The sequence below is a fragment of the Aythya fuligula genome, chromosome 4 (genome assembly GCF_009819795.1).
Source record: "Aythya fuligula isolate bAytFul2 chromosome 4, bAytFul2.pri, whole genome shotgun sequence".
Classification (NCBI taxonomy): Eukaryota; Metazoa; Chordata; class Aves; order Anseriformes; family Anatidae; genus Aythya; species Aythya fuligula.
The window spans coordinates 27,471,436-27,494,090 of record NC_045562.1 but is presented as its reverse complement, the minus strand read 5'-3'; the positions used below and the strand labels follow the sequence as shown (position 1 = coordinate 27,494,090).

At 39.2% G+C, this 22,655-nt stretch overlaps 1 protein-coding gene across 1 annotated transcript in view; it reads left to right on the top strand.

Moving 5' to 3' along the window:
• Positions 1-22,655, top strand: part of TLL1 (tolloid like 1) — a 133,950-nt gene that overhangs the window by 847 nt on the left and 110,448 nt on the right. The window contains exon 2 of the mRNA XM_032187417.1: positions 1,531-1,758. Coding sequence (XP_032043308.1) covers positions 1,602-1,758 — 157 coding nt within the window. The 5' untranslated portion in view covers positions 1,531-1,601. The remainder of the gene's footprint in view (positions 1-1,530; positions 1,759-22,655) is intronic.

The following is a 22,655-nucleotide window of genomic DNA, read 5'->3' as shown; positions in this document are numbered from 1 at the left end:
GCGCGCTGATCCCTCCGGGGGCTTTAAAACAAAACCCGGCCCCGCGCAGCCCGTAGCGGCTCGGGGCGCCTCGGCGCTGGAGCGGAGCTGGGCACCGCGGAAACTTCGCTTGGAAAAGAAACCTCCACCGCTTTCCCGGGGATCCACGTGAGAGCAGGAGAGCCCGGCTGCAAGATCTCAGCGCTGCTGCTGCGATTTTACTTTTTGTTCTCCTTGATTTTTTTTTTTCTGTTTGTTTGTTCTTACTTTCATTTTGGAACCGGTTCTCAGCTGCTTGGCTGAATTTCTGGAGAGCAGTGGACCTTTTATATTGCCTTCCTCTGTTTTAAACAAACTATGGACGCTTAAACTTTTCTCTTTCCCCCTCCCCCTCGCTCCTTAACCCCCACCCGTCAGCTCATGGGGCTAACACTGCAAAGCAGCCGCAGGAGAGCGAAATACACGGCCACTGGTTTATTTTCCCGTCTCCTAAATTGCAGTTAATTCTTCTCATCCTCCTCCTCATCACCCGTTCTCTCGAGCTTTTTGGCTGCCAGGAGTCGATCTGCGCGTTGTTTTATCTGATCTCGATTCTTTTGTTGTTGTTTAAATGCCGTGCGCTGCTTATCTAGAGAGAGAGCTATATGGAGATAGAGGCATATAGTGAATGCGCGTGTGTTTCCATAAGACTATCAAGGGAGCAGATCAGAAGCAGCCTGGATCCTGACCCTGACTGTATGAATAAGTAAGCAGGATGCTGACGACTGTGTGTTAGTTGCCTGTAAGGTTTTCGTAAGTTAAAGGGGGACGGAGGAGAGGGGGCGGGGGGGGGGGGGGGGGGGGGGGGGCGGCAGACCACAGACAGAGCGTAGAGTAAGTGCTTGTGCGGAGGGGGGGAAGCTCTGACACTTTTCCCTGCTCCCTCCTGCCTAGCCGCCGCCTCCCATCACTCGGGCTGCGCGGTTTGCCGTAGCGGACCCCCCCCCCCTCCCCCCCTTTTCTTTCCGTCCGTCCGTCCGTCCTTCTCTCTTTCTCCTCTCCCCTCTCCCGGTGGCGGTTCGCTGATGTGCAGCCCGGATCCATCTTCCGGCAGCAGCAGCGGGACCGGGGGCGGCGGCGCGGCGGGAGGCGGGCGCGCAGCGGGGAGCGGAGCGGGGCGCGGGCAGCGGCCGCCGCCGCCTCCTCCTCCGCGGGAAGTTTGCCCGGCCTGTGGCAGAGGCGAGGGGACGCCCTGACGGTCGGGAGCTCCCCGAGCTCTCCTCGTCCACCCCCCTGCGCCCAGCTACGCACCCAGCCGCTTTTCCCCGCTGGGCTGGGGGCAGGAGGGGCAGCGGCGCTCATGCTGCGCGCTGCCTTGCGCCCGTCTGACCGGGGCTGCCTGGAGAGCACCGGCTCTCCGAGGAGCCTCTAGGTGGAGAAGGAAAAAACAAAAACAAAACACCAAAAAAAAAAACAAACCCAAGCCAACAAAAATAACTGACCGAGCGAGCAAAATCCCAAATCAACCAAAAAAACCTGTGGTTCCTCCATCCCTTACCCTCCTTTTTCAAGCCGGCGTGGACAGCTGAACCGTCCGCCTAATTCATCTGCGTCCTGTCCACCACCTCTCTGCCCGAGGGAGGATGAAAATGCTTTGCTGGAGGATGGCACTGTGGCTGGCCGGGTGGACTGTCTGTGGGAAGCCTTCCTCCTGCTCTGGCCTCGATTATGACTACACTTACGATTTCACCGAAGAGGATAAAGCCGAGGCGATAGATTACAAGGATCCTTGTAAAGCCGGTAAGTGACTTCCACGTCCAGGGCAGCTTCCCCCCCCCCCCCCCTTTTCCCGGCCGGTGGCCGTGTCTCGGTCGCAGTTACGCCGTGTGCTCGGGGGGCAGGTCGGGGGCTCACCTGCTCCTCCTCGGGGGCGCAACTGGAGCCCCGCGCCCCTCTCGCTCACCTGGGGAAGGCGCCCGGGACTCCCCCGGCTGCGACCCCTCCCCCCGCCCTCCGTGCTGCCGGCGGGGGGGCAGGAGGGGCTCCGCGGGGGGCAGCGGGCTGGCTGGGGACGGGGCAGCGGCGGCGGGGGGCGTCTCGGCATGGCTCAGAGGTTTGCAGGCAGGATCGGGCCCCGCCGCACCGGCGGAGAGCGGCCGGGCCCCGCAGGCGGCGCCGGAGGGCGGCGGCGGCTCCTCCCGGGCTCCTGCCCGCCCCCGCGGCGACAGCGGGCGCCGCCTCCCTGGGCTGCCTTCTTCGCAACCTGTCACCCCTCCTCGGCCCGGCACCCCGGCTCTCGGGACCGCCCGCAGGGTTGCCGAGCCTGGCGGTGCCTCGGGGCGCCCCGTCGGAGCGGGTGGCTGCGCTGCGCCCTCCTGCTGCGCGCCCCTCGCAGAGCCGGGACAGCCTCACACTGCAAGGGAGCCTTGTCCTACAGCACGTCCTGATGTGGGGCTCCGGTGCCTTGCTCTAGGTATACAGCCTGGGGGCCGCTGAAATTATCGGCAGCCTCGCTTACCTTACAAGCCCGGTTCACTGGTGTAGCAGTGGACAAGTGACTCTTGATGTGCTCTTCAAAACGTGCTGCGAGCCACGGTGGTGGTACGCTCCCGACAGCTCTATTGTCAAAGAAGTGCCTAAGTTTTCCAGCAGTCTCCTTTGCATTAATTAGTTATTTTATATTCTGAAAACTAGTTCAGCCAAAGGTTGTGTTCGCTATGTCTGTGTGGTTTTATTTAATTTATTGAGGAGAATGTGGTGAACATATATGCCAAATATGCAGACACTATGTTTTCCTAATCACAAAAATATTTTGTTCCTAAGTGTGAATTGTTAGGTCCTACTTGTCTACAACTGAAGAATGCCCAAGTTCAAAAAGAGTAGAAGCAACTGAAAACAAAACATTATTACTTTTTTTCCAATTAGCACTCACAAATGTAAGAGACTGGTCATAATTAAGTTGAACTTTTTTTCTTTTTTTTTTCCCCCTGTTTTGTAATTCTTTAAAAAGATTCATACAAGTCGTTTTATTTAATGAGGTATAAGTGTATACTCTGTCTGCTGTGGGATTTCTGTTATACTTCTTGGTTTGCAGTGGAAGTAATTAAAAATTACAATTCATGACAGTGTTTTAAGCTTATGCATGAAAGATGATGGTAAGACGCTGTGGAATATGATTAGTGTTGACAGTTCCCTGCCATCACTTTGTTTTGTTTAGTTTAGAGGAAGAGACATACTTTTAGAAAGTTTGGCCCATTTAGTTACTTCACGGAAGTTCTTGCTGCTGCTGCTGCTTCTTGAGGTGCTTACAATCACAGAATACTACTGTGATAAGTGACAGGTAGATGCATGAAAGATTAGTTGTATGTTGTTCTCATCGATTGTAAAAGCAATTGAACCTCTGAGCGAGGTTCTATATTCAGTAAATAGCCCATTCATGTTGTTTTAGCATACGGTCATGCTTCAGAACTGAAAATGCATGGTACTTACTGCTGCACACTGTACCATACACTGATTGTTTTTGATAAAATTTAGAAAGTTTGATGTACCAATGTAACTGATCTTCCAAGACTAATTCCCAAATACTCTTCCTTCTAAATCTTCCCTAGAGGCTACATTAGTACTAGCTTGTGAAATCCTGATGTGTGCAATCCCCATCAAAGATGATGATAATTGTGGATGCTCAGCCTCTTTTGGAGGATAATGCAAATACACATTCTTGCTAGGTCAGTTCTTACCATCTGGGGTGGATATAGGACTCCCATGGGTAATTTTGCTGATATCTATCATTAGGATGTCTTCCACAGTGAGGCTGTAAAGCAGGACAAAGCCAGGCTTCACACCTGGAAGTGTGAGTTGTTCACCTTCAGGTCTGTGTGGCTCCTCTATGTGTAAAATAGCTGGATAAAACCAGATAATCCTTGCCAGGATTGTGTTCACCATATGCAAAATTTGTATCTTAGATATAATTAACACCTGCTTTTCCTGCAGGGCCTACAGCTGAGGCTGTAGAAGTGCTGTTTTTTTTAACTGTTCAGGCTGGTAACAGTTAGGTTCCAGGTATAAATGAATTTTGTCAACTTGGTACAAGGTGAGAAACACCCAAACTCAGTTAGGATTTTACATAGTAATGTACTTCAAAAAATGTTGGAGACTCCTATGCAATTTTTACAGACCTGCCAGAATAATTTCATCTACCCTAATTTGTAAGCTAATAAAATCCTTTGAAACCAGCCACAACTAAGATCCCCAAATATGCTGATGCAAGTTGAATTTAACTATTTTAAAAGTTGCTTGTATTCTGCTTTTCTTCAATCAGTCGTGTTTTCTGCTTAGTTTTTATTCCACAGACCACGTAAAAAATGTTCATGGTTTCGTGACATCAAGCACAACACATAAAGCCTCTAGCCTATGGCTAGATATGGTTATAATTCTATATAGATAACTATCTGTAGATACAGCTCTAACTCTGTTGAATCAGAGACCTTTTGGTAGGCCCCCTTTTTCCTTGTTGTTCCCTTTTGTGGAAGAGCTGGGAAACTCTACCAGAAATGGAAAGAAGCAGTCTCTAAGATATTATTTATAGGTATTTTTTTTTTTTTTTTGGATTAGTTAGAAGTATTCTGAGTGTATTTTAACACTTAACGAGAAAGGTCTCATTTTGTCTAGTGTGCTTAGAACCATACTGTTCCTCAGACTTTAAATTCCCAGAAGGAATGTAAGGTGCATTTTAAAAAGTACATTATATTATAGTACAATATATTTAAGTACATTATATTATAGTACAATATATTTAAAAAATATATATATTTCCAACTTGAAGACTGAAATCTACAGATAACAGGAGTTTGATGGATGCAGAGTAGGGTTAAGAGTTGTTTCTGGAACTGATGTTCTCAGTTGCATAAAAAACTGCAGCTGTTTATACAATAAACCCAAGCTTAGTCTCAGCAGTGAAGCCAGCACCTTGAGAGCTCTTGGGATAAGGGGTCTCTTGAAAGAGGAGCCTGGGGAAGTGCTGTTATGATGGTGCTTAGGAGAAGAGATATGGTAAGGAAGCTTTCAACACTGAGGAGACTAACTTGATGAGCTGTGTGGTTTCCTGTATGTTTTTCTGCAGTCCTTTAACCTATGTATGAATTTTGGGTCATGCTACTTCTTCTAACAAGTATCCTGGCATGCTCCAACAGCGGGATGTGATGTAACACGGTTTCTGTGCTTCTGATGTCTCAGATATTTCCTTGTGTCTCTCTGCAGGATATTGCCCTCAGTGTTTACCATTGTGAAGTTCAAGTGTAAGGCATTCTTAGTTTATCTTCTCAGATCTAATTTGCCGGAAGATGCAAAGCTGGGAATGCCATGCTCATCACAATGTTAGGCTTTAAAGAATCTAGGAGCATAGATCAACATTTGTATAAATCAGGTATTATGCCAAAAATTAAAATGCCTAATTAGATTTAAATGGGCACTGTCAAGCTTTTCAGATTGCAGTTTGCACCTACATTAATCTCTGGATTCCCGAGGCTTTTTTTTTTTTTTTTTTTTTTTTTTTTTTTTTTTTTGTGTGTGTGTGCTCACAGCTTACAATGAATTAAGGATATTGGTTGAGAAACATTCAGAATGAGATGGGTAGGAAGTTTCCCATCCTATAATACTCATTCGTAGTCTGCACTTAGTTGGTATTAAAGGTTTTTTGAATTATTTTGTTTCATTGAAAAAGACAAAAAAAACCCAACAGAGTAAGTGGTATTTCTTGGGGTGATCTTCCAGTTAAAATACTCGTTGTCTTGTGAGAAGTGAGGAAACGAGGCTTAGCTTTGTTGCATATCCGCATCACTGAGATCTGTTGCAGCCACTGGGCAGCTGGCTATCCTGAGATAAATCTCTTTTATCATTTCTTCTTGGAAGTATTTCATTTCCTAAGAAATTATTAAAGGTTAGGGGAATAGGCTCCAAGTTGAATTCCTTGATCTATTGTTTTTTCCTGGTTGTGGGCCTTGGTTGTATTTGCACTAGAAATTGGCTTGCACTAGAGATCCTTCCAGGAAAAACCCAGTAGTTAATTTGGATGAAGTTTTTTATATGATGAGAAACATTTCAGCTGTATGCATGCTAATATGCAGTTTGGTAATATGAAAAATTTTAAAACCTGTAATTATACACTTGAATCTTTTGCATAATTTATGTACTTGAGATCTTTCGTCTTTGTTTGGGTTATGTGGAAAATTCAGGAAGATACCTTCTGTGGTTTATACTAATACAGAGTACTGCTAATACCATTTGCCATATTGACAGGACTGTGGCTGTTCATGTAGCAAACTGACAGCGTAGGCAGCTGAAACAGGAACTGGCTCTTCTAAATGGTCTGTCCTAAATGGCCTCCAACCCTCTGTGAACTGACTTACAGGGTAAATCAGACTACTGAAAAAGTTAGGTTTTTAAGTCATGTTTCTTCTTCAAAGGTCTACACCATTATTTCTTTGTGATACCCTTTAATGTGGTATCTCAACACCTTTAAAAGAGATTTGTATGAACATAAAGTTCTACACTTCACTGGAAAGATTATTTCAATAGTGGAGCTCAGGGAGAACTCTAGTAAATGGATAAATTTGACATTCTAACTTTGTGAATATCCTTCCATACTAAAAGCTCAATTTCATGTCCAGACCACTCTCCATAGGGATCTGTCTCTGAATATATTTCCGGTGTGTCAAGCGAGTGACCTGAGAGGAGTGGTATTACATCACTGCAGAACAAGCCTAATTGACAAATCTAATTGAGCTTGGAATCAGGTCCCCCAGGCAAGCACAGGAACATTCACCACACCTGGATGTCTGCCTTATGTCATTCTTATTGCCCCTCTGGAAAACAGGGTTGATAGGCTCATGACATAATTCCATTCACTTCTGTTTGGAGAAAAACGGTCGCATCTGTGGTGCGTGATACTGACAGAAGGGCTGTAAAATGGAAGAGTCAACTTCTGGCTCTCGCAGGCACAGGGGACCTTGTGGAGGAAAACAGACTTTTTTTTTTTTTTTTTCTTTTTTTCTTTTCCCCTGGATGCATTACAGTACTCTAAGTTTTATAACAGTGAATAAACTAAACAAGGGGAGAAAACTCTATTCTTTGTTTAGACAATGTGTGTTTATCTTTAAAATAAAATAGGTTTTTATGGTCTAGCTTTAGATTCATGAAAAGTCGGTTTATAGAATGCTGAAAAATGTTGTGGTTGTACAACATTCTTTTTATTTATTTATTTATTTTTATTGGAAGGGAAGATAATGCTTTATGTATTCCAGACAAAATCTGAGCTTTGGGCTTTAAACATTTTCAGTAGGGTGGACTGCATTTGATAGTGTTTGTCAAACTTGTCTCAGTCTCATTGGGTTTTATCTAACTTCGTTTTAGTCATCACTGGGTACAATCCATTCCTCCAATTCCTGATCACAAACAACCTGTCCTCCTCCCTGCTACCCTTCAGAGTTATAGCCACTGAAAGTGTGACTAGAAAAATCTTTGGGTATTTTTAGTTCTCTCTTTGTAGGACGTTTTTCTTTGCCAAGAAAGTGCCAGTGGTCAATCTGTTAATGTTTTAATATATGTTCATTCTCCATGTCTCCTGCTCCTCTTTTACTTTTTTCACGTATCTTCTCTTTCATTGTTCCTATGACAAGTTTTCCTTGTTTTTGGATGCCCCTTCTCCTCTGAATGTGCTTCCTACTTGCTTTTCATTTTTTTTTTTTTTTTTCTTCTGTGCTGCCTGTCCACTGTCCAGTCACCTAATCCTCTTCTCTGTGTTCTCATTACTTATTCTCTTGCTTGCAAGTCGCAATTATTTCCTCCAAATATAGCTTCCAGCTCCTCATTGGGTTTTCCATAAGACAGTACTTTGGTAGTTCTGTAGCAAAGAACCATCTTTGCCCATGGCTGGAAAAACAGAGAGGAAGGATGAGTGGGCTGTGCATGATGGTGTTGTTGGGGGCCTAACAGTGGAGTGCTTAGTGGGCTGCCAGTGATGTCTCAAACAGTGCATGTCAAATGCTGAAATATCCAACTATAAATGTTTATACAGAACACATACATGAACCTTTTGTCTCTGATGGACTCATGTACCTAAATTTCAAGATCTGATGTCCTTGCTGATAAGTAGAAGCAAGAGTGCTAGAAGTACTTGAAATCTAAAACTTGTATAAAAAGACACCAGAACAGGTATGCAACCCATATTATGAGTCTCTCACAGACTGCTTCAGAGGCAGTTTTTACTCATATGGACGCTCTCATGATTTTATTTGCTTGAGAAATGATCTGCAAGTGCAAATTTTGAGTGACTATAAACCTGTGAACATCAAGTGTTTGAAAATATTTGAGCAGATAGCTCTTACAGAGCAGGAATACTCCAAAGTGTATGTTTGTGGGTTTTCTCTTCAATGCTTAAAAACAGATGGCAAATAAGACAAAAATACCACCAAATCATTTTTTTTTCCTAAAATAGTTCCTGATAGTTCCTTTTTTTTTTTTTTTTATTATTATTATTTTGAAGTGTGTGAAATATGATGCATAGCATGGAAGTAGCCAGCTTCCTTGTTCTGTATTTTATTGACAAGAAGACCAATAATTGACTAGGAAAATATATATATTTTTTTTTTTATAAATTAATGTTCTTGGTTATAGACTATATTGCAGAAAACATGCTTGCTCTGAGGTATACTTTTAGTCATTTAAAATGTATGAACATCCTTAGCAACAATTTCTATTATATGAAATCCTTGAAATTTTGTGTAATCTTTAATTTTAAAGTAGCCATAAATCATACTTTAAAAGTTGATGCTACCCAGCAAAACAAAGTTCAGCTGTGTCAAGACCATCTGTCTTGCTGTCTTAATGAATTTCATTCCTCTTCCTACAAAAATTGAATGGCAGAATGCTACATTTGAAGGGTGCAAATGCCTCTCCAGCCACATTGTGTTCCTTGGGTATTGTAAGCTCTGTGGTGTAGTTTAAATATCTGGTCTTGGAAGAAGTGAGGCAGCATGGACAACAGGTGAGAGGAATATATCTAAAGAGCTGTGTGTATAGGTTACATTATTCTCATGCTGGTAGCAATAGTTAAACATATTCCTAGTAATAACTCTAATTGTTATTAAACAAAAATGAACACACTTTATTAGTGTCTGACATTTTAATAGATGTTTATTAGGTACATTCTTACTGTCATGGCCATTGTTTCACTGAAGATGTTCAACATTTTTCCACTTTCTCTGGTAAGCAGGATTTTGAATAGGGCATAGCAATTCTAGAAATAGTAGCCAAGATACAGACCTCCTTTATGTTTCCAGATGATGTACCCAGATAAGTAAAGAAAATAATTTCAGATGGTTCTTATATAATATCAGGGTTTATTTAAATAGTTTACTTGCACAGCCAGTTATATTTGCTTTCAGGCAGAGTAGTTTTAGAACAACTCTGCGGGTGTGAGAACATGACGATGAACTGCCCAATTTCTCCATCTGGTAAAATGTCCTTATATTTATAACAAATTTGCATACATTTTCATTTTTTTCTTGTACTCAATTTTCCCCCCTTTACTCAACATTGCTCTTACGATCATGCTCTTACCTTGGTTTTACTTGCAGGTAGGTTAAGCTTCACTGCCTGACAACTGTTTCCATTCTTGTGTCTATTTCAGCCCTTGTAAAGGTGTATATGCATAGAGGTCAGTAGACAAATTAGGTATTTTTTGTTAAGGCAATCTGCTTAACCTCTTTTTGACTAAAAGCATAATGTGTTTCAATGCAAAACTGTCAGTATCATTATGAAGGCATATTAACATCTTATACTGATCTTCATCTTAGTACCAGGATCTTTAATCTATCCATCTGCCAACCCCTTTGTCATCATAAAAACTGCTTAGTCTTTCTCTAACCATGCAGCTAAACAAGATGATTTCAGAACTAAATTCTGGAATCTCTATTACGTTGTTATTGATATACTATAATAGCATTATGAAAACCAATATAGATTAATCTTTCATGCGTGGAAAGGAATTATTAAATCAAAGCAAATTCAGAAAACCAGACAACCAACCCTCAGGCACAAAAATGACAATCAAACCTTTAAATAGTTAAGGAATCAAATTCATGCTGGTGTTTTATTCAATGAAGTATAGGTTATTGGGAAAACTGTTTAATGAAAACAGATTAAAAAGATGTCCTTCTCTATAATTTGTTTTCTAAATTGAACATGATAAACATGCAATGTAAGAAATAATACAAGAACATTAAAAAAGAAAAATGATTTTTTTTTTTCTACTGTTATTAGTCTGTTAAATTCCAGAGTGGCAAATTCAGAGCTGAGTCAAGGATATATGCACCTTTTATACAACTTTATTTTTAGACAGAAGTCTCCCACAGGTTGTTACTTAGGTAGTGCTCAGATATGGGATTTGACGTTTACATACATGTAGGCAGCAGGAGCATCCAGTGCTCTGACAATTAATGGTGATAAGATTTTAAAGTGGATGTTATATCTCAGGCTTCAGAGTTTAAGACAGTTTTTAGTAGCTGAAAACCAGGATGAACCCTAGTGCATGGCAAGATTATCCTTGTCTACCTACTGCAGATTCTTGTTCCTCTCTGAAGCAGCTGGTAGTGACTGCTGTCAGAGACAGGACCTTGGATGTGATCCAGTGTTGCAGTTCCTTTGTTCCTCAGCCTTTCCTAAATGCTATTTCAGAAACTCAGCATTTGTAGCAAGCCTGAAAAATAAATGCAATTTGGCTGTTTTGGGAAGTGAATGAATTTCAAAGTTCAGTATGACTGCAAAGACATTGAACGGTATTTCATGTTTTATAGATTATTTTTGCGGGTCCACTAGAGCACTTTCATGCTTAGCTTTAAACACATGTATTCACTTGCTCACCTGATTATTTAAGGAAGCATCATTAAAGCACAGTTACTTGTAGAAGTATCTATTATAAGATCATTAAAGTTGTGTATACAGGTTGTGTGGGTGCTTTTATATCTTTTATTTTATTTTGCGACACTGGGAAATGTTGTGTTAATTTCTGTGTTAAGCATGATCTAAAGGCTATTGAACTCAGTGGGAATGTTTCCAGTTACTTTAGAGATGATATTTATAGGTAAATAAGTAATAAAGTGCAGAGCTGACTAATTTACTTGGCCTATGGCTCGCTAGTATTCATGTGCTCACATGCTTTTCACTTTAATGAAGGCAGTTGGATTTTTGCCCCAGTTTCTATAGATGTCATCACTAATACAAGAGTATCATGAAATCTTGCATTCAGTGACCTTGTGATTGCAGGTTCTTTCTTGCTGGACTGGGGTGTGAAAATAATCCAGCAGCTTGCGACAGCATCTGATTTTTTTCAACACCCCCACTCCAGAAGCCTCAGGATAAGAATGGATTTAGATTACTGCAGTAATTTATCAGTCTTTAGAGATAGGTTTTTCTTGTCATAGCTGAATACTCTATTAAATGTTCTATCTGATGAATGGTTAAAGATACTGACAAGCATGATGGTTGCAGTTGGACATATAGTTCCTTATCTGTTTAATTTCAAGAAATGTAGTCAAAGATAATAAGCCATTTGTTAAAAAGTACTGCAGGCATATGAAACTGGTGTCAGTATAGTCTGTGATAATATCAGCTAAATCAGGTACTATTAGCTAATATTTGACGAGCACTGAAAGTCTCTTCATTAGTTTACAAGACACCATTATTAAAACATTTCGTATCCCAGTCTATCACAGAGGCTTGCTAGAATCTGTAAGGATCTTGGAAAACTAGAAGGAACAAGTGGAGGGACAGGTGTGGAAAATATATCCTTTTTTTTTTTTTTTTTTTTTTTTTTTTTAAGAAGTAGAAGAATTAGTTAAATGGTAAAATATAAACAGCAGAAAAAGTGTATTTTTTTTTTTTTCCCAAAGCTATGCAACTCATTACTTTTGTATTTCCAAACATCTGTTTTCTTTCTGATACTGTTTCTTCACTGTTTGAACTTCAATCATGTCCTGAGTGAGAAATGCAGGTGATGAATGACACTAGATTTGACTGAGGATTCTTGTTTGAAGGCATTCCTTTGCTTAGCTTTAGTTATGGAGTTTTCTGCACTTATTAAGCAGGAGAAGGAGAAAAATCTTTATTCATCATGAAAAGCTTCTCCTTTTAGAGTTCATGGACACCTTGATCTCTGAATAGTGGGAATGCTGGGGAGGAAAGAGTGTAGGAAAGGTGTTTCTATTTTTTAGTCCTTTTATTTTTATCTGCAGTAATGAGGATGAAACCTTTTCACACATGAAATACAAGTGAAAATACAGAAACCCAGGTGAGAACTTTTGGATGTGTTCATTCATATACCTGTCCCTTGGAAGCAGCTGAATTAAGTGTGAGTTGTAGCACTAATAGACTTCAACTTGGAAAAAAAATATTTTTTCCTGGATAATTTTTCAAGAGTAAAATAAAGTATACATTGTTTATTTGTATTATGGTACAGAATTCTACAACATTTAATGTTTTATTCTGTTTCATTGATCTAGTCATTCTAGACCCAAGGAAATATAGGAAGTCAAAGGTTTCCTGAATTATTTAGAAAGACTTGGTTATAAACGTAAATCTTTTGTCTTACTTAAGTATGAACAAACTCAGAATAAAGGCCCTAAGGAAAAATAATCAAATTAACATAAATATTAATACTCACTTCTAACTTCGATATTTTATGGAATAATAAAATTTTATTTATCCTTGATTTCTGCTCATGTACTCTGGCTTGGCTTCATTGACCTGAAACGTGCTAGGTATTTCAGTGGAGAATTTCTTCTTTCCTCTCCTTCCAACAAGCAGATGATGTGTCACAGAAATCAGCGAAGATCTTGATAAGATATTGAATCCACTTGCATGTGCTAAAGAAACAAATTAGCATCCTCATTCTTATGTGTTAATCAGTTCTGATTTATTTGTTTTTTTTATGACTGTTCTGGTACCAAGATAAACCGTCATAGCTGGCTCTCCACTCCAAAGGAGAACACATAGGCAGGATATCAGAGAGGTCCTGACTTACTTCTGCAGTGACAGAGACGAGTGCAGGACTCATGGCTCCCCCAAAGCCTTTCCTTCCTCCACTCTTTATAATCAGTTTGGGATTTAGTTTTCCTTCCTTTTCTTTTTTTTCTTTCTTTTTTTTTTTTTCCCCTCTCCTCCCTGAAGCCTCAGGTGCATGTTTTCCTGGCAAGGTGCTTAGAGAAGTCAAATGGAATAGGCAGACACCACAGAATGCTGCATGCATTATCTACAGGGTAAAAAGGTAAAAACTGAGATGCAAAAAAATGGATTATCCTGTGTTGAGCCCTCTACAGCTGTGGATAAGCCATTTCCAATACAAAATTCTGTGAGTCCATTTTAACTGCTCTTGGTATTCAGCTGCTACTAAGGCAGTAACTTTTAATTAACACAATGATAAGCATATCAAAATTTCTAGAACTATATTGTTCCAACATGTAATTTGGATAAATATGGAGGAATTGTTCTCACACAGGTCTTCTGTTTTTACTTTCTTACACTGCTCCAGATTTTCCAGGAGCTCTTCTACCTGGTAAAATGCCATAGCTTATAAAGATGGTGTGTCTGAAAGTTTGTTAGGCTTCTTCTTTGTGTAAAGTTGGTCAAAGGAAAGTAACTAACTTTCCCTGAACTACCATACCTACAGCAGCACCGCCTTGTTTCTCCACTCCTGTGATGAGATACAGCAGGTCCTGGGGTGTGGAAGAGCTTGCCCTAGTGATGTGTTACTGGCCTGGACTATGGGCCATGGTATGGACTGCATGACAGGGAGTTATGCCCATGTCAGGTGTCAACAGCAGTCAAGGAAGGTATTGTTATTTTTTCTCTCTATGATAAATCAGTGTCTCTTTTAAAATCTGATTTGCTTCCAGGCAAATTTATGCAGGGATATTAAATGCATTACGGTGTGTTATGTTTATGTGCTGATATGTTTCAGGCTGAATTTTGCACTACATTTCCTTTTAGGATCTCTTGTTACTTCTAATGAGATGAATGGCACGGTGACATATATCACAGGACAGAATTTGTACCTGAGAAAAAAATAAACTTACGTATCTTTTTTGGCAGAGGTCCATTGCACCTCACTACCTGGTTACCCCTTTCCTAGTTTCTGAGTTTTGTGACATTTTAAAATATGTCTGTATGTTGGCATTGCAAAGGAAGAATTTTTTCGAAGTGATATTATGCTGGACTAATTTCCCAGCTGTTTTCAAACAGCTGTTTTTAAGAAAAAAATAATTAGCTGTTGTTCATACACAATACAGCAGATATTCCCAGGCAGGGAATACTGGTCACCGTCATTTGGGTGCAAAGGGAAACTCATTTAAAATGTCTTTGTTGTTGTTCCCCCTGTACAGTGGTGAAATTATATAGAAAGATGATGTAGCACCAAGGGCAAGCATAGAGGAACTGTTGAGTTGCAAGCCAAAGTACATCATTAGGAACACTCCTATTATCTGGAAGTCTGACTTCCTGTCTCAGTTTCCTTGTGGGTCTCAATGAATGGCAGAAGAAATGGAACACTTTCCTGCTTGGCCAAAACCTTTGCTAAATTACTCCTTTGGCTGCAAGCCATACTGTGTATAATAAATGCTGCAGCTCCCCCCTGAGTCTGGAGGGTACTTGCTGCAGCTCCTAGGGGTCGATGGGTCGATGCAGCTCCTAGGGTCCAAATTTTAGGGAGTCTATGCTTGCAAGACAGACCCAACCTTTCTGTGGATGTGGTAATGTTTTAGGTGTCATTTGTACATGTGCAATTATTATTATTATTAGTGATAAAGAGTAGTAGGCACATTGACATTTGTTAATGCAAAATTCTATGAGAATTAAGGGGTGTTAAAGAAATGAATTATGATAGGTCTTTCATAATGGGTCAGTTATTTTAATATAATGAAAATAATATTGTGCGCTTCACAAAAATTACCAAAGGTACATTTAAAATAAGTATACTTTAAAACAGGCATTCAGTTCAATGACTAATTTCCTGCTTTTTCTTCCAAAAGGTTTACCACATGAATTAGTATACACACTGAAGTTCTAAATATAGTTTTATTGAAGAGTATAAAAATAACATAATAAAGATTTTTTTGTTTGCATCTTAAAAATGAATCATACATGATGAAACATAAGTTGCAGACATCCTATTAAGTGCTGTTTCCATATAAGATGTATCTTTCTCATTCTATATATAGGACAGGAATTTTTTTGATCACTTTCATCTCTTTTATTTGTCATCTTCAGTACATTTCCTCTAACACATATCGAAAAGCAAAACATTCAGAATCCTATCTTCACTCTGCAGCACCAAACTTTCAGTTCAGTTGATGTTGTCAGATTTTATACTGTCTATTTTCACTATATTTGGCATGTAAGGCATCCACAGCTGACTCAAAGGAAACTTAATGAAATGTATACCATTTCCCAATAGCCTTTAAGCATAATAGAAGAGATACTCGGGCAGTGTTTAATATTTTTTGGCTTGTTTTGCCAAATACATCCAGGAGGAAAAATGTTCTTAATTCACTGGAGACCAGAAATGCTCACTGTAGTTAGCACTCTATAAGTGCTGCCTTTCAAAGGTTTCATTCTTGAGCATCAGCCCAGTTGGAAATTTGGGGAGAACATGGAAAAGAGGACAGAAAAGGTTAAAAGCTATTAGTATATTTCAGCAAGATAGTATCGATCAGCTTGTGTGTTTTTTCTTCCCCACTGCTCTTATTATTCTATCTCATAGTTCTTACAGTGTATCTATCATTCATAATTTGCAGAATTTTAAGTTAAACTAAATTGCTGTGACTTCCATGGAGTGCCACCAGAGTGGGTGATACGAAACTTTTTGTCCTGGGAGGGTTGTCTGCTTTTTTTGCCTGCACAGGCCTGATGCTGAGGCTGTTGCTTTCAATGAAGTAGGACAGCTGGGTCATGCCCATCTTGCCAGCAGGTCCTCTGGCAGCTGTCCATCATCTTTGGACAGCTTCTTTTGGAAAACATTTTCTGACAGGAGCTCCCCCAGGCTTACAAGCAGCACTCCCCCCATTGATACCTGTGTGCTTTGTGAATGGGCACTAGGGGAGGTAGAGTGGATGGCATTTACTGAGAGTTGTCTACATAAAGGTGGAGACTGCCTTTTTTTTTTTTTTTTTTTTTTTTTTTAAGGAACTTATTTGATATTTAGGTCCCCATTTTGCAAACGGAAAGTTGATAGTTGTCACTTACTACTTTTTTTCCCCCTATCAACGCCACGTTGCTCTTTCTGTTGCCCCTAAGGGTCAGTTCTCTTCCAGCCATTCTTTCACATATTTCCTCCCGATTCAGAGGAAAAGGGAGAAGAGACTCCTGTGCTTCCGTCTGTTCCCAGGGGGACACTGGTGAGATGCCAATGAATGTTCCTTATCCTTTTTCAAATGGCACAAAATGCAAGATTTTAATGAACATATGGGAGAAATGTTGATGTGTGTTGTTATGTGACAGTGTCTACAGTTAAGAATTTGTGGTTATTTTAAAAACCAAATAGTTCCACATAATAAATGAAAAAATACACCTCCTTTATTAGTCTTCTTTTTGAGCTCTATGGAGATGGAATAGTAAATGGTGCAGAGGGCAGTGTGAATATGCATGCAGGTAGTACTAATGGATGTATATGTTTTTAGGATTGTGTAAGAATGAGGCACGTGGTAACTGAATTTTAGACACTTGTGTTACTGGACAGTAAAGTTGGTGGACAATTGAAAAAAACATTGAATATTTAAACTCAGTTCACTTTTCGGACACAGATAAAATAATATTACAAGCTAGAATGTATGACTTAGTTAAAACTGCTGCTCAGGGGAGGATAATGAAATTATGCTTTTGGTTATAGACAGGGAAATATAGTTTTGCTAAGTATAAGCTAATTGATTGGATAGTACACAAAACGTTGCCTTGGCATATATACAATACAGTTGTGCAAAGTCAAAGTACCTGTGTTATTCATGCTTTGCTTCTTGCAGAGATTGGAATAACCTTTACGAAAAGGGTTAAATTCAGTTTTATTGTAAAGCCAAGTAATTTCTGTTGTATTCAGTTGAAATCTGCCCCTGGTTTTACTCAAGGATAAGTTTGGTTAACCAACATATTATGTTGTTAGTGGTTCTGTTAATTTGTTTGTGTGGTCATTTTTTTATCTTACAAGGTAACTAATAGAGGATTGTAGTTTTGATAATATGTTTTCTTGTAGCAAGGGTTATGTTGCTTCCGCATTCTTTGACTCTGTTTTTGTTTTGTGTGTTTTTATGTAAGAAATACTTTTCTCACCTCTTGTGATCTAAATGATTTCCTGCAGTTATACACTGATGTTCTTTGTGGAAGAAAATTACAAGCTAACAAATTCTGCTATTACATGCACAAACGGGGCAAAATTTGTCTTAGCTATTTATCTCTTTTCATCCTGTCTGAAGCATGATTTTGCGCCCATTATTGGATGTTTAGCTTTCAGCCAGATTTGTAAGGGTGTTAAGTGATGTTTGGCTAATTATGTTTTACCAGCATTGCACATCATTGGATTAAATAGCTGTTTAATGTCTGTATTCAATGTCATATTTATCTTATGATTTTGTAGACAAACACTGTACTGCAAGTGTGTGAAAGGTATTACTGCATCTGTGTGTAGATTGGCCTATAGATTGTTTGCTTTTGATATTTGGAATATAGTTAGTATTAAAGCATGATATTTATCGATGCACTTAATGATATATCTGTGAGGAAAGCTTTTCAGTGCATCATGGGCTGGTAGAAGTATAATTGAGATAAAAATATTCCTTAGGAGGAATGCCTGAGGGAAGTGGTTGAAGGTTGGCCTGACTGGAGCTGTCAAGCTTCTTTTCAACAGAGAAGTTAAGGCTAGTAAGGAGCTGGGTAATTCTAATTATTCCTGTTGTATAACTTACGTTGCATTTTACTTTTTATATGTATGGGTAAATGTGATTGTATTTTATTTTAGATCATCATCTTAGACTTAGGATACTTATTATGGATACTTATACTTATTAGGATACTTAGACTTAGGATACTTAGTGTACTAAGACATTTGCAAGTTTTGGTTGTAAAATGTTTGTTTTACTCATGCAATTGAAATGAACACACCTGGTTGCAAAGTGAGACTTCGATCTCTTTTGATGAGTTCCATTAAGAGCAATTGAAATTGAGGCTGTTGGAACATCTAAATGCTGTGTATGCTGAGAGAAAGTTTGATAAACTGTAACCTGAAGAAATGCATGAACTTGAGTTTTCATTGTGAAGACTTTATGGAATTTGGTAATATAAATGAAAAATGGGAAATTGCTGTAATTATTTGTTATAGATAAAATCTTACAGAGGCGTTTGCCAGCCACTTCACTGGATTATAAAACAGCCTAACATTATTAAAATAAGAGTAGTAAAATCTGCCTGGGGGATACTTTCCTGTTTGAAGATAACTTGCTTTAGAAGCTTACTGCTCTATGTATTATGCATATTTTTCCTGGAAACAAAGTAAGTCTTTATTTTGATCCAGTTACTGTACTTGCAAAAAGATGTTTGTGGTATAGAAACTCATTTTGTAACAAAACTAGTCATACAGCAGTGAACTGCAGGCACAGTGAAAATGTTGATACAAGTAATAAGAACATTACATAAGTTGCTTGGTCTCCTAAATAGAATGCTTCATGCCTGTTTCCCATAGGGAGAAAACAACTCTCTGTACTCAGTAGCTGTAGCAGTTAACATTTCTTCTGTTGCTCAAGGGCTGAGTTTTTCCTCTGTTAAGTCAGTGGGAATTGACTTAACATCCACTGGCAAATCTGTCTTGGAACTCTGTTACATTAATAGTTTGGACGAGATCAAGTTGACTGCAAGGGAAAAATGAGCTGTCAGCCATATCTTATCCAAACATAAAACATGTTCATCTAGTAATACAAAAAATGCTTAGTATTGAGCTAAAGTATTGATGGGCTATTCTGTGGGAGAGTGAAAGCAAATTGTCCAGTAAAGATGTAAAATACATCTGCCTTCAAAACCACATTTTTATTTATCAGTAGGAAAGAATTTTTGCCAAATTGCCTGCCCAAAATTGTAATCACCAGTTCAGATTTTGCAGGCACTTGATGTGCGTTCATTTTTGTTTCAATTTTCCAAAGCACGCTGCTTATGTTCTCCACACATTACTAAGGACAGTCTCTTTAATTATGTATAGTATTCCCATCATATATATATGTATGTTTGCTCCTGTTTTAAAGTGACAGACAACGACGTTACCAATGTCACTTTCAGGAATCACTTCCGTGAACTCAAGTGTTGAACGTTCACATTGAGCTGCCCAGTAATCATCTTAGCCAACTGGACTTTCTGTTTAAGGGTGAAAACCCCCAAATGTTTCCAGTTGCTTTGTATTGTGCAATGTGAAATAGTGAGACAGAAGGGTGTTTCTATGTTGTATCTGTCATCTAGGGTCTTTCTTTGAGATCTGGCTGCATGGTTCTTAGCTTCCATTGGCAGCAAGTGAAATGCCTGTGTTGCCTGTTGACAGTGCCCAATGCAAGTACTCTCCCGGCCTCTGATTCCTTGATAAACAGTGGTTAAGATGGATCAAGAAGCAAGTGCTGCAAAGCTGAGGCTGGGAGGGAAGTGGGGGAGGACTCCCTGTGTTTTGTGCTGTGGGAAGGCAATTACTGTTCTTTGTTTCAGCCTCTCAACATTTGGGCATGGAAAGAGTGGGCAATACTGAGCAACATGTTGGGGCCAGTTGTAGGAGGGCAAGCAGTCAGATGCAAGGGGAAAAAAGAAATGATGCCTTTGCTGTGCAATTGTTGGGTAATTCATAGGGAAGCTAAAATTCATTCTAGTCAATTAAACTGTCTCTGACACAGCTAGTAATTCTTTGTGTATGTCAGGAATATGTTTTCGTAACATATTCTAAAACATAAAGATTCCTTCTGAGTTTGATTGCTTTTCCAGATAGTTTCAGGTTCAAAACAGGCAGTGTAGCAGTTTCTCACTTTCAGAGATCCATATCTAATCATCTATGTTGGCCCTCTTTTTCACTGTCAGGACCATATGTAGGTATTAAAAACAAACAAACAAACAAAAAACACACACAACACACAACAACTGACCATACAAAGCTCTTTTAGATCTGTTAAAATATTCAGCAGAGGTCTTTAACAAATCCCATTAGTTTTGTTCCCAGGCAATTTTGTTTGTTTTGTGGGGAAAAGGCCAGAACTCACTCTTCATTTTTTTTAAATTTCGTAAATGAAAATTTGGAGAGCAGTTTTTTTTTGATCAGGCACACTCATTCCTGAATAGCCATTTAAAGCTTTTTTTATACTGTCAGCCCATCCCAGACATCTTTGCTATGAGTGCATGTTATGGAGTCAGACTTTCGTGCACCAGCAGTCTGCAACAGGACATCACCTCCAGCTCGCCTGAGAAGCAGGCCTGTTAATAGCAACCCCAGCAATAAAAACTTGAACCCTGACTTCTGAATAATCAGCTAAAGTTTCTTCAGTGTAGGTCTGACCTTTGCCTTCCATCAGTACAACAAACACTCCATAAAACAATAACAGATAACTAACTTTCATCTTACAAGCCACACTTATTTCTGTGAAAAAATATTGCTGTGTAGCATCTCCTCTTTATATCCAGTATTTTTCTTTTTCCTTTTTTTTTTTTTTTTTTTAAATGAACTACCAGTGCTTGTAAGTTGTAAGGTTGTCCCTGGTTTTGTTGGCTATATTTAGAATGTTCCTATTATGTTTTTCTTTTCATTTCTTTTCCTGTTTGTTTATGCTGGCTGGAAGAACAAAATTAAAAATTTTCATCTCAGGTTGAAGCATAATTTGGTGTGATTGCTCAGCTTCTGATCTCACTACCAAGAATGTCTTGTTTTAGTAGTTGATAAAAAAAAAAAAATAAAAATTGGCTCTGTTTCACCTCAGTCACTCTTGGCAGTTCTTCATCTGCTCTTCTGGTGTTTCCATCTGCTCCTTTATTCTGCAGTTTCTTCTTTAGGGCCCAGTTCAGTACCAACAAATGCAAGTGAGTGGAAAAACTCACTGATTTTCCAAAGATTTTCTGTATCAGATGCAGATCTGCATCCCAGTCAGAATCTTCCATTAGTTTCTCATTGCTAAAATAGAGAATATGGCAATTCCCTGCGGCTTGGAGTATTCCTTTGTTCTTCCTCCTTTGCAGGTGTCCAATGATTGAACCTAGCACTGTATATCTTACTTACGAAAACAGATATATAAAATTAAATGAAGTATATCACAAGAAATGAGAAGTTTTTTTCCTGAACTTTTTGAATGAAACCTCTTTCAGTTACAGAGCAAAGCTTAAAACATAGGGTTTTCTGAAAAACTCTTTCTACTTTTTCTTCAGCAATTTAATACTTGCCCTGTTATTTAAACATTTTTTTTTTTTCCCAAATTTAGCAACTCCTTGAACAGTGGTTATTGAGGTTGAATAATCATTCTGTTGGTTAACATAAATCACCTTACTGTGCTATACAAAAAAAAATCATGGGAGTCAGTCTGCTTACTTAGATATTGTGCTTTCAAATCTACTTTTCGTTTCATATCTTTTACACCTTGGATTTTATTTTCTTTTACAAAACCACAATCAAATTAAAGCTTACTAAATCATCTAGCTGGTAAAAATGTAATAGCTGTTTGGCATTTGTGTATTGATAGGTACTTCTCATAGTGAAAACCATGCATTTGTTACTTTTAGGAGGCAGCTTGTCTAATTATGTGCAAAGCTCAGCTGTAAGGTTAAGTAAAGAAGGAAGAAACTAGTAGTGAATAGATGCAGAATGCATTGATTGATTCACCATTTTTCTCCTATTTTTTTCATCCACTCATATGATGTACATATGAAATAATAGGCCAGTGTTTGCCTAAGACTGACGTTATGACAGTCACCCACTGATTAAATTTTGTTTTGCTATATGGAATGCTGTCAACTTGTGTAAAAGCTTTTAAACAACTTTAGTAGATTAAGTGGCTCTTTTGTTCAATATTTTTATGTACTGAAAAAAAGTATTTAGGACATACCACCCAAAAAGGCTCTTGCTTTCCTTTCAAACAACCATTTTTTTCTTTCTACTAGTACATTTTTTTTTTTTCTTTCTCCCATTTATTGTTAAAGATGGTGAAAGTTAGAGCAGAATCATAAAGATTTATTTTATTTTTTTTAATTCTATCTCCACTTCACTTTCAAAAATACCCATAAGCACATGAGTGTTTTCCTTTGATAAATAAAATAATTGGAATGTAAGATTCAGCCTCCTCTGCTGGAGAAAAAGGATAGAGAGCCTAAAAATCCTTTTAAGCTTAAACAAACAAACAAACAAGCTCCGAAACTAATGTTTTAGTGAATCAGCTATTCAGTCTGTTTCCAGGCATAGTGATGTGGTCACTGCAGACAAAATCTAGAGAGAAGCGTTGCACTGATTCATCTTTCATTCCTTCCACCCCAAATCTGCCTAAGCCAGTTTTTAACACTTCCCACTGCCTGTGAGACTTGGAAGCAGCTTATTATTGCTCTCCCAGGTAAATGTGCCTGGGGCAGCTGTTGGAAGAAAGTTATCACCCTGTAACTCCTGGCAG